The following is a 13,430-nucleotide window of genomic DNA, read 5'->3' on the forward strand; positions in this document are numbered from 1 at the left end:
TATAAAACTTGGAAAATGTATTTTTAAATAATATATTTATAATAATTGTAAAAATGATTTATTTTGAAAATATAAACGACATAACTTATTGTATGTTTTATTTTGAATTATTTAAAACTATAATTTAATGCTTGAAAACATTTAAATGAAAACATTAAAGTTGCATCACTTCAAATGTTAAATAATGTTGCGATGACACTGACCTACACACGACCTTCAGATCAACGTCTCGACCGGACCTGAGCGTCTGGTGATCCCCCTGACTAGCCTGGATCAGACCCCGGCGGCGTCGCTGTTCGGGCCGGTCCAGAAGTTCCGTCCGGTGGTTCCCAAGCCTGTGGAGAAGGAGTCGAATCTGCACGGAGACTTGATGGAGGCCATTCAGAACGCCGGGGGCAGAGGTCGCCTCAGGAAGGTGCGAGAGTCGCCGTGTGGTCCTGTGGAACCTCTTCTTACTGTCGGTCTCCAGGTCTCAGATTCTGGTCCCAACGTGAAGACGGTTCCTTACCCTGAGGAGGAGAACGAGCGCTCGGTTCTGATGGCTGCGATCAGAGCTCAGAACATCTCTGGGAGGCTGAAGAAAGTGAGTTTGGTGTCAGTGAATGTTTCAGTGAAATATAATATACGTATTATATATACTCTACTGGTGTATACTTATTATATATACTGTATATACTGTACTGGTGTATACTTATTATATATACTGTATATACTGTACTGGTGTATACTTATTATATATACTGTATATACTGTACTGGTGTATACTTATTATATATACTGTATATACTGTCCTGCTGTATACTTATTATATATACTGTATATACTGTACTGGTGTATACTTATTATATATACTGTATATACTGTACTGGTGTATACTTATTATATATACTGTATATACTGTCCTGCTGTATACTTATTATATATACTGTATATACTGTACTGGTGTATACTTATTATATATACTGTATATACTGTCCTGCTGTATACTTATTATATATACTGTATATACTGTACTGGTGTATACTTATTATATATACTGTATATACTGTCCTGCTGTATACTTATTATATATACTGTATATACTGTACTGGTGTATACTTATTATATATACTGTATATACTGTCCTGCTGTATACTTATTATATATACTGTATATACTGTACTGGTGTATACTTATTATATATACTGTATATACTATACTGGTGTATACTTATTATATATACTGTATATACTGTACTGGTGTATACTTATTATATATACTGTATATACTGTCCTGCTGTATACTTATTATATATACTGTATATACTGTCCTGCTGTATACTTATTATATATACTGTATATACTGTACTGGTGTATACTTATTATATATACTGTATATACTATACTGGTGTATACTTATTATATATACTGTATATACTGTACTGGTGTATACTTATTATATATACTGTATATACTGTCCTGCTGTATACTTATTATATATACTGTATTAACTGTACTGGTATATACGTATTATATGTACTGTATATACTGTACTGGTATATACGTATTATATGTACTGTGTATACTGGTGTATTAGTAACCCAGGGGCCAATTACAGCCAATACTTTGATAAAAAGCCTACAAGGAAGGACGTCATCTGAGCAAGAGGAGTGTTTCATCTTGTTCACTAGTCTGAAGGAGGACCAAGAGGAGGAGAGGGGCTCAGAGACAGTAGGGGTTCCAAACAAAGGGGGAGAGATTTTCTCTTTGATCAATTTAATTTTGTCAATGAAAAACCTCAACAATGCATTTCTGTCAGCTTCACAGAATACAGGCGTGATTTGAGGAGCAGGAGACACAAGAGAATTAATCGTGTCAAGCAACACTTGGTTTTTCTTATTTGCTGCTACCAGTTTTCTGATGTAATCAGATCTAGCAGTTTCCACCATCTCATTGTATGAAGACAAAAATCATTCAGAGATTTCCTGTTTCTTATCACATTTTTGCTGATGACATCCAGCTCTACTGCTCTTTTGATCCAAATGAGCCCCAGAGGCTGAACTTAGTCAATTGTTGCTAGAAATCAAACAATGAGTGAAAACACTCTACAGCTAAATGTGGACAAAACTGAAACTCTGGTGATTGTTCCTGATGATAAGATTCCAGGGTTGAGTCAGTACTTGGGTGACTTAGGTCAGTCTGTCAAACTGAGCCTGAGGAACCTGGGTGTTGTATTTGATAAAGACATGTCTCTTGATCAACACTGCAGAAAACTGACCAAAAACTGTTTCCTTCAACTGAGAAAAATCTCTAAACTTAGGAAAATGTTGTCTGAACATGATCTGGATCTTATAATCCATGCGTTTGTTTCTTCTCGTCTGGACTATTGTAACAGTTTGTTTTCATGTCTAAACAAGAAGGATGTGTCTCGTCTGCAGTTGATTCAGAACTCTGCAGCGAGAATTCTGACCCGCTCAAGTAGAAGAACTCACATTTCTCCTTCAAACTCTTCACTGGCTGCCAGTTTCTTTTAGGGTCATTTTAAAATTCTGGTTCTTACTTTCAGATCTATTCATGGTCAGACCTTCTATCAGTGATCTGATCCAGCCTTACACCCCAGCTCGGGCTCTGAGGTCTGTGGATCAGAATCTACTTATGGTTCCTCGCACACGGTTCAGGACCAGAGGAGAGAAATCTTTTCAGGCTGTTGCTCCTAAGCTTTGGAACAATCTTCCTCTCTCTTTGCGCTTGATGATCTACTGACTCCTTCAAGAAACATCTGTGTTTGATGATCTACTGACTCCTTTAAGAAACATCTGTGTTTGATGATCTACTGACTCCTTCAAGAAACATCTGTGTTTGATGATCTACTGACTCCTTCAAGAAACATCTGTGTTTGATGATCTACTGACTCCTTCAAGAAACATGTGTGTTTGATGATCTACTGACTCCTTCAAGAAACATCTGTGTTTGATGATCTACTGACTCCTTCAAGAAACATCTCTGTGTTTGATGATCTACTGACTCCTTCAAGAAACATCTGTGTTTGATGATCTACTGACTCCTTCAAGAAACATCTGTGTTTGATGATCTACTGACTCCTTCAAGAAACATCTTAAGACGTTTCTATTTGTTCAGGCTTTTCCTTGATTTTCTGGAACTCCTGTTGTGTTATCAGTATTATCTTTATCTTTAAAGTATATACTTTATTGAATATTGTTTTGATTGTTTAAGCGCTTTGTGACCCTGGTCTGGAAAAGCGCTATATAATAAAAATTACTTACTTACTTACTTATTATATATACTGTACATACTGTACTAATATATACGTATTATATATACTGTACTGGTGTATACATATTCGTGTTAGTGTCAAGTCTAGAAAATGTTCTTATTTCAACAACGACCTCTGACCTGTGAACGAAGGAAGGTTTGAACTCAAGAGTCTGAAGATCAAACTTTAAACGAGTGACTTTTAAAAAAGTTTTTTTTACCTTTTTCAGCAACGTCAGTGTCGATTGCAACAGTTTCTGAAAACTGACCGAGATATTACGTTTACTGGAAATATTTTTAATGCTTTCTTGTGAAAGTCTCCGGGTCAGCTCGGGGTCAACTCGGGGTCAGCTCGGGGTCAACTCCGGGTCCTCCTGCTAGAACCTGGTCAAAGTGATCCAGAGTCTTCAGCACGAGACACAAGAACCAAAACTGTTTCTGGAACGTATCGAAGAAAATCAAGACATGAAGAATGTATTTGTTAAAACAAGATGTTTAGTTTCCTCCGATAAACAAAGAAACAAGTTAAAAATGGACGACCTTTGACCTCACGCTCTCTCTCGCTCCCACAGACTGGATCTGCTGCTGCTCACGAGCTCAGAACCGTACGAGAGTCCGAGGAGCCGCCGAGACCAGAGCCGAGGATCGTGGCCTCCCCCGTCTTCTCCTCCCCCCCTCCCCCGCCTCCACCCCCGGCCGGACCCCCGGCCCTCAAGCCCCTCAAGCCCCTCAAGACCTCGTCCGTGTCACCCCAGAGTCCCACGGATGCCAAGAGCCCCGCGGCGGCGCGTGAGGCCATGATGGAGGCCATTCGCTCCGGCTCGGCCGCCGAGAGACTCAGGAAGGTAAGAGTCGGTTCTGATCCTCAGACCCGATAGAACACAATATAGAACACAGGTTAGAACACAGGATAGAACACAGGATAGAACACAGGATAGAACACAGGTTAGAACACAGGATAGAACACAGGTTAGAACACAGGATAGAACACAAGATAGAACACAGGTTAGAACACAAGATAGAACACAGGTTAGAACACAGGATAAGAACACAGGATATAACACAGGATAGAACACAAGATAGAACACAGGATAAGAACACAGGATAAGAACAGGATATAACACAAAATAAGAACAAGATAGAAAACCGGATAGAACACAGGATAAGAACACAGGATAAGAACAAGATAGAACACAGGATAAGAACAAGACAGAACACAGGATAAGAACACGATAGAACACAACATAGAAGACAGGATAGAACACGGGAGACGAACACAGCATAGAACGCAGTATAGAACGCAGTATAGAATACAGCATAGAACACAAGATAGAACACTATATAGAACACTATATAGAACACAATATAGAACACAGTATAGAACGCAGTATAGAACACAATAAAGAACACAAAATAAGAACAAGATAGAACACAGTATAGAGCACAAGATAGAACACAAAATAAGAACAAGATAGAACACAGCATAGAACACAGTATAGAACACAGTATAGAACGCAGTATAGAACACAAAATAAGAACAAGATAGAACACAGTATAGAGCACAGTATAGAACACAAAATAAGAACAAGATAGAACACAGTATAGAACACAAAATAAGAACAAGATAGAACACAGTATAGAACACAAGTGCACGATCATGAGAAAAAGAAGATGTTAAATCAGTGACTATTAAATCTGCTTCAGTTGATTTCGAGGCTGTTTTTAAGACATTTTCATCATCTGGCAGTTTTTCAACATGACTTTGATTCTATTGGTACAACATCTAACAATTGAACCTCCGTAACCCAAACAGTTCTTTGTTGCTCCACAATAACAAAAACCAAGCCATTAATTAAAAACGTCTTTTTTTTTTTAACTCAACGTCTTGCTCCCTCTCAGTGAACTCATCGTTGCTGCTGCAAGATTTGAGGTGTTTTCATGTACATTTATATCTTGTATGTTGTATCGCTCTAGTTTAATGTGTAGAAAAAGTACTTCCTTATTATCAGAAAAGAAAATCATTTCCTGGACTGAATGAATGACTGGGGACGAGAGGATACAGTGAATTTAATAATTGTTAAGTCAAATAAATAAATAGTTTTACTTAAAATAAGATCAACTTTTTTTCCTTTTAGAAGTATTTCCTCAAAATATTCGTTATAATGAGCAGCAAACGAACAACTTCAAGCATCTCAGTCCCTCTCAGTGAACTCATCTGGCCTAGTTCAAGATGCACAAATACATCTAGTTGAGTTTTAAACATTGAAACTTTCTTTTCTCACGATATGAAAAATGTCTCTTCAACAACAAAGTTAATTTTTTTCATCAGGTGAATTAAAAACATGTTTTAATTTAAAATAATCACAATCACTTTCTTCAGTGTAGTTTTTTGTGTGTAGAAGTATTTCCTTTAAATGGTCATTATAATCAGCAGCGAACGACCTTCAAACGTCTCGCTCCCTCTCAGTGAACTCATCATTCTTGGTGAAAGATTTTGACCAATATTAATCTAAAGAAATACTTCTAGTTTTAAGTTTTTAATGTCAACTCAAGAAAATATCATCTGAACACGAAACAAAAACACAACAATTTAAGTGAATTTTTATTAATATCTTGAAATGAAATATTTGATTAGACTCGTCGATGAATGTTTTTTAAACAACATTTTACTTTATAATGAGCAGCAAACGTGGTCTCACTCCCTCTCAGAGAACTCATCACTGTCTAGTTTTCTACTTTGTCGAGAAAAATCGTATTCAAAGACAAAAATGTCAAACAAAAGAAGTGATTGATGTGTTTTCTGCCCCCGCAGGTGCGCCCCCCCACCACCACCATCCAGGTGAACGGCCGGCGAGGGACGGCGTCTCTGCGACCGTGACGCTCGGGTGACGGCAGCGTAAAAACCCGTGGCCTTCGAGTTCAACAGTTTTCCGATGTTGCCAACGAGACGAGGAGTTACTGTCAGTGTTACTGAAGGAAACGTGCCTTTGACCAACTTTTGCTTCGGAAACTTTTAGTTAAAAATCGAAAAATATCATTTCAAGAGAAAAACACGTGGAAGTTTTATTCCAACGTTTATTGTTTACAATAGTCGCTGCCAATCAAGATGATTGATCCTTTATTTATGAACCTGTCAAAGTCTTCTTTTCTCCGCTCGCTGTAAATACTTTCATCCGTCGACTCAATAAATCAACTTTCTTATCCGCAGTGGTCAGTGGCTCGTCTGCGTTTTTGATTCGAATGTTTCAGATTTTAAACGAGTTCATGAACGAAGTTTAGTTTCGTCGTTTGATTCAAGAAAACTTTTCTCAAAGTTGTTTTTTTAAACACTTTTTTTTTTTCTTGTTTAGATTTTGAAGATTTTATTCTATTTCGTCCTCGAATAAATAATAAATTTCATTATTTAAATGTTTTAATTATTTAAAAGTGATTTTTAAGATTTATTTTTCATTTTTACGAAGGTTTTTAACTTTTCTGAACCATAACTGCATTAATTTAGTATTTTAATTATTTCACATTTTCATAATATTTTACTAAAAAATATTTTTTTTCACTTTTTTAAAAATAGAAAGATTTCATGAATTTGACTTTTTTTTTCTCCAAACCTTTTTTTTCAATTGTCAACATGAATCAAAATCATTGTTAACATTTCAAAAGTGTTTAATTTTTACTTGAATACTGAAAATAATTTATAACAAACATGAAAACATAACATTTTCTTAACCTTTCAGGTCAAACTGATTAGTTAAACTAGTTAAATTCATTAAAAGTCTTATTTTAAGACTTAAAAGACAAAAAAATACTTTAATTATTGTAATAAAACTTGTTTTAAGAAAGTAAATGATATGTTTATATTAAATATATGTGTATTTTTTTACCTAGTTAAGGTTAATAATTAGATTCTTAACATAATGAAGTCATTTAATTTAAAACATTTACTAGATTTTAAATATTCACTGAATTCATTATAATGAGCAGCAAACGACGATATAATTTAATTTTGTAATTAAAAACCTCAACAATCATTGCTGTCAGCTTCACAGAAGACAGGCGTGATTTGAGCAGCAGGAGAGACGAGAGAATTAATCGTGTCAAACAAAACTTTGGGGTTTTTCTTATTTGCTGCTACCAGTTTTATGATGTAATCAGATCTGGCAGTTTCCACCATCTCATTGTATGAAGTCTGTGCACCTCAAGTGTGTTAGTGCTGATGTGTGTGTCCATGTGTCTGTGAGTTTATTGTGTGTGTCTGTGTGTGTGTGTTGATGTGTGTGTCCATGTGTGTGTGAGTTTATTGTGTGTGTGTGTTGATGTGTGTGTCCATGTGTGTGTTGAGGTGTGTGTGTGTTGATGTGTGTGTCCATGTGTGTGTTGAGGTGTATGTCCACGTGTGTGTGTGTTGATGTGTGCTTGTTGAATTGTGTGTGTGTGTGATGATGTATGTGTTGATTTGTGTATATTGATGTGTGTGTGTGCGTGTGTGTTTATTGTGTGTCTGTGTGTTAATTGAGGTGTGTCTCCATTCGTGTGGGTTAATGTATGTATATGTGTGTGTGTGTGTGTGTGTGTGTTGATGTGTGCTTGTTGAATTGTGTGAGTCTGTGTGTGTGAGGACGTCTGTGTTGATGTGTGTTTATTGATGTGTGTGTGTTAAGGTGTGTCTCCATGTGTGTGTGTTGATGTGTGCGTGTTTACTTGTGTGTGTGTGTGTTGATTTGTGTGTCCACGCGTGATGTTTGTGTCCATGTCTGTGTTGACTTGTGTGTGGATGATGTGTGTGTCCTTGTGTGTGTGCTAGAGCGCTGCTGTCTCTGTGTGTGTTTGTGTGTACTGAGACATGTTGCCTCTCGTCGTGACCGTCCAGACGACCTTTGGCACCTCGTGAAGGTCAAAGATCAAATCTTAGTTGAGGTCGAGTTTGTTGATGTTGTTCTTGTGACTCACAAACAACAGGAGGTTCTTATGTAAGAAGCTCTAGAGACTCACAAGATAACAACACAACAAGGTAACTATAGTGCAATGATCTGGACACACACTTGAACAACACAACCTTCACACACGTGTGTCACTGGTTTGATTCTCCAGAGCTGAGAAGATTTAATGTTTTAATATATTCAAACATATTTCAACTGTAATCAAACAATTTTCAACTATAATCAAACAAGTTTAACTATAATTAAACAATTTCAACTATAATTAAACAATTTTCAACTATAATCAAACAATTTTCAACTATAATCAAACAAGTTTAACTATAATTAAACAATTTTAACTATAATCAAACAATTTTAACTAATATTAAACAATTTCAACTATAATCAAACAATTTTAACTAATATTAAACAATTTCAACTATAATCAAACAATTTTCAACTATAATCAAACAAGTTTAACTATAATTAAACAATTTTCAACTATAATCAAACAAGTTTAACTATAATTAAACAATTTTCAACTATAATCAAACAATTTTCAACTGTAATCAAACAATTTTCAACTAGAATCAAACAATTTTCAACTAGAATCAAACAATTTTCAACTATAATCAAACAATTTTCAACTATAATCAAACAATTTTCAACTATAATCAAACAGTTTTCAACTATAATCAAACAGTATTCAACTATAATCAAACAATTTTCAACTATAATCAAACAATTTTCAACTATAATCAAACAATTTTCAACTATAATCAAACAATTTTCAACTATAATCAAACAATTTTCAACTATAATCCAACAATTTTCAACTATAATCAAACAATTTTCAACTATAATCAAACAATTTTCAACTATAATCAAACAATTTTCAACTATAATCAAACAATTTTCAACTATAATCAACAATTTTCAACTATAATCAAACAATTTTCAACTATAATCAAACAATTTTCAACTAGAATCAAACAATTTTCAACTAGAATCAAACAATTTTCAACTATAATCAACAATTTTCAACTATAATCAAACAATTTTCAACTATAATCAAACAATTTTCAACTATAATCAACAATTTTCAACTATAATCAACAATTTTCAATTATAATCAAACAATTTTCAACTGTAATCAAACAATTTTCAACTAGAATCAAACAATTTTAATTATAATTAAACAAGTTTAACTATAATTAAACAATTTTAACTATAATTAAACAAGCTTAACTATAATTAAACAATTTTAACTATAACTAAATAATTTTAATTTTTTCTCTGAACCTGAACGCAACATTATCGTCGTTGTTGGTAAAAAAGACAAAAGTTTTTGTAATAGAATATTATATAAATTTAAATGTCATTTTAATTAAAAACATGTTAAAAATAATTTTAAGAAATGAGAATTAAAAATATTTGATTATTTCAAATAAAACTTTGAAGCTAAAGAAACAAAAAAAACACTTTAAATCTTTATTTACTTCAAATATGTCAGTTCAGTAAAACAAAAATCTTCGAGGACACGCCCTAATTCCCACAGGACTTGAACGCCTCACTAATCCTGAGTGGGCGGGGCCAGGTCCGGGAGAGGGAGAGAGGGGCGGGGCCTCGGATCGTGCGTGTCTCTGCGCGTGTGCGTGTCTCGCGGCCGCACGAGGATCTGCTGCAGACCGAGCAGCACCGAACCTGCGCCGAACCTCCTCAGAACCTCCTCAGAACCTCCTCAAAACCTCCTCAGAACCCGCCCAGAACCGCCAGCCCAGTCCCGGGATGTTCGCCGAGTCTTGAACCGCGACGCCGCCGAGGGTCTGCTGCTCCGCCGCCGCCGCGCTGACCGTAGATCAGCCTCCTGAGGTGAGTGTCTCCCGGCCGGAGTTGAGCGCTGATCCCGGGTCAGCCGCCTGTCGCGAGTGTTGTCCGGGCGGAGAGGAGCGCTGATCCCGGGTCAGCTGCTGCTCTGCTCGCGGCTCCTCCAGCGCCTTAACTTCCTCCTCAGATCAGTTGTTGACTGTTGCGCAACAGAAGCGACGTTTGTCTCCTTCTTTCTTTTTAAAGGTTTTTAAAGAGTTTTCTTCTGGTTCAGTTTCTTGAACCTCTATTTATGAAGCACCTTACGAGGCGCCTGAAGGTCAGAGGTCACGCTGAGCAAGTGTCACTCATGGTGTTGAACTTTTAAACTCGTTATTTCATCGTAAAAGAAAAAGTGTCTCTTAATGATGACGTAGTAGATCCAGCAGCTGCTGCGTGACTTAAACTAAACAATAACAACAACAACTAACTTCACGTTTAGATAAAACTCAAAGAAAAACGTTATTTAAATGAAAGTTAAGTTAGAAACACAATAATAGTATAAATCACACTCGATAGACAGATGTTTAAATACATGAAAGAATACAAGAATAGAACAAAGAAAATATAAATAACTTTTACTGCCAGAGTTTGTGGAAGCAAAGAGTAAAATAATAATATAACATGAATTAATTGTGATAAATACAATTAAAATAAGATGCATTACCATATAATAATATGTAAATAATGAATATTATTGTTAATAAAACTCAAAGTATCTTTGTTTTCCTGCAGTTTAATATCAAGTCTGTTGTTAAAAACATTTATTACAAAGTTGTGCTTTAATATGAAGTTTTACTGTGTTTTAATTAACAATATTGAAATGAAATAAAAGTAAAGTATTACATGAACGACTACCATTTATTGATGTAATGTTAATATTGTGTAGTCATCGACTCTAAACCTAATGTCTTGACAATATTAAATACGTTGCAGTTTGAGTAACACTCGGTGATAAAGTGATAAAAGGAAGTTTATATTTAAACCAAACTTTATTTAGACCTCGCTGCGACAGAGTGACACTACTAGACCAAACATGGCGTCTCATCACAGTCACAACCCAGTGAAGACGACAAATACTCTTGACCTGAATAATACTTTGTGTTTCACTTGACTTCATTCATTCACTAACCTCGGCTGGAGCCTGTCCCAGCTACCTCGGACGAGAGGCAGGATCTGGCTAATAACCTTGAAATCGTTGGAATTTTTATGCTTAAAAGCAATGAGTTGATATGTATCATGATACAAGGTTACGATATATTGTGATAGTGTAGTAACAAGTACATATGTGTAGTATTGTCCAGTACTTGACTCTGGTGTTGTGATAGTGTAGTAACAAGTATATATGTGTAGTATTGTCCAGTACTTGACTCTGGTGTTGTAGTATTTACAGACCACATGACTCTTGATGAAGTTGTAACTACTTTCATTTGTTTTCAAACCAAAATATGTCCAAACATCAGCTTTAAAAGCTGCTGGACTCACTGTATCCTCTCGTCCTCAGTCATCATTCTTCCTGTAGCTGTGCAGGACGTAACGACTGCTGCCATCTAGAGGCTAGAAGTTTGGTTGCAACACAAAATTGAACCAAATCCGTGAATATTTTCTTGTTCATTTTAAATGCAAAAATCAAATTATATTATATTAAGAACACTTTATGTGTTTATAACTTAAAATAATGATTAATTATGATTAAAAATAATATACATTTGAAAACAAAATATGTTTTTTAATAAAAACAAATAAATGGATACAGTGTGTTATGTCTTAATAAGTTCAGCTCGGTGTCAAACAGCGCCCCCTGTGTTGTGATGAAAGTACTTAAACAACATCCGTGGATCGAAGACATCAGTGCGACTCGTCGGGTCTGAAGACGCTGCTAATGTACGTGAAGCTTCAGCCTCACGATGAATATTTGATCGTCCTCTCGTCCATTAGTGATGAGACGTCACATATGATCATGACATGTGTGCACTTTGTCATGCGGCATTAACCACACACAAGTGTGCGTCCATGTTTGTGCGTCTTCACATCATCTTGTGCGTCACTCGGGCTCACGATCGATTGTTTTACTGCTTCTGCTGCACAAAGTTACACAACGAGGGATTTATGATTCTTGGAAGTATCGACTGGAGAACTTTAACCCTTTCATGGATCCATATTTCATCAGTTCCTAGAACGAGCTTCATGTGTTTTTGACATTTTCTTCAAAGAAATACTGCAATTTCAACATCAACAACCTCGTCGACTGTGAAGCAACTTTTTCCTCCTGAAAAACAATGTTTCCTCCTGAGAAACAAACAAAAACTCAAGAAAAAAAACAAGAATATGAATCAAATTTCACACCAGATTTGAATTTTTACTTTTGTTTTTATCTTTCTTTCGTGATGTTAAACATATAGTTAAAAAAGGCTATATTTACTTTATCTACAGTATATACTTATATGACAAGTTTACTTGTTTATAATTAAACAAAAATGTTCTTTGTGTTTTATTATTATTACTATGCTTGATAAATCAACAAAAACATAAATATAATAACATTTAAAATGTTATTTGCTATGAATGTTTTGAGCACATTAATAAGACATTAAAATACATTTATAAGAGAAGTTATAATAGTTTATTATCATGTACATCAACTTGCTTGAGGTCTAGTTAAGAAACTCTGTAATGTAATCAATGAAGTACTATGTTTACATCTCATTATAATTGAAGTAAAATGGTGTTTAAATCAAGAGAATACAGTGTCATGTAGAATTACATTGTAATTACAAAACAGCTGATAATGACGTTCAATACTTATTAATATAATCAATATAAATCTTATCATACGTCGACATTCAATACTTTATAAATCATAACTTCTTCTTTAAAACCTTATAAACTACAATTAATATAAAAAATTCATACATTTAGGGTTGTTGTGATACAGATTCTATCATTTTGAATACAACGGGGTTAAAGAGAAAATAAACATTTTTATTTTATATGAAAATGCTAAAATAGTTGCACAAATACACATTAAATATCTCTTCATAATAACAGTTGAAGGCTGGTATTGATACTTTTTAAAATGAGTATCGTATCAGGATACTTCATTTCAGCATCAATACTGTTTACTTTACTCTTCAAACCATAATAAACAAACTCCTGCTTTCACAGAAACATTAGTTAAGTATTTGTAAAAGTACTTACTTACTCAATAAAGGTAACCTGACGCTCGTCCATCGATAACCTGACGCTCGTCCATCGATGACCTGACGCTCGTCCATCGATAACCTGACGCTCGTCCATCGATGACCTGACGCTCGTCCATCGATAACCAGACGCTCGTCCATCGATGACCTGACGCTCGTCCATCGATAACCAGACGCTCGTCCATCGATAACCAGACGCT

General features: G+C 35.2%; 2 protein-coding genes across 8 annotated transcripts in view; both read left to right on the forward strand.

The window, feature by feature from the left end:
* cobl (cordon-bleu WH2 repeat protein) overlaps window positions 1–6,458 on the forward strand; it is a 79,598-nt gene extending 73,140 nt beyond the window's left edge. For all 7 annotated transcript variants that reach the window (XM_087812102.1, XM_087812107.1, XM_087812106.1 and 4 more), the window contains 4 exons: window positions 221–415; window positions 470–583; window positions 3,824–4,096; window positions 6,064–6,458. In XM_087812102.1, the coding sequence (XP_087668228.1) occupies window positions 221–415; window positions 470–583; window positions 3,824–4,096; window positions 6,064–6,129 (648 nt within the window). In that variant the 3' untranslated portion in view covers window positions 6,130–6,458. The remainder of the gene's footprint in view (window positions 1–220; window positions 416–469; window positions 584–3,823; window positions 4,097–6,063) is intronic.
* Window positions 6,459–9,774: 3,316 nt separating this feature from the next.
* The window catches only part of LOC148063038 (growth factor receptor-bound protein 10-like), a 69,687-nt gene continuing 66,031 nt past the window's right edge, over window positions 9,775–13,430 (forward strand). Inside the window, exon 1 of the mRNA XM_087812113.1 lies at window positions 9,775–10,036. The gene's annotated coding sequence lies outside the window, so the exon portion shown is untranslated. The remainder of the gene's footprint in view (window positions 10,037–13,430) is intronic.

The sequence above is a fragment of the Callionymus lyra genome, chromosome 17 (genome assembly GCF_982586985.1).
Source record: "Callionymus lyra chromosome 17, fCalLyr1.hap1.1, whole genome shotgun sequence".
NCBI classification, from domain to species: domain Eukaryota; kingdom Metazoa; phylum Chordata; class Actinopteri; order Syngnathiformes; family Callionymidae; genus Callionymus; species Callionymus lyra.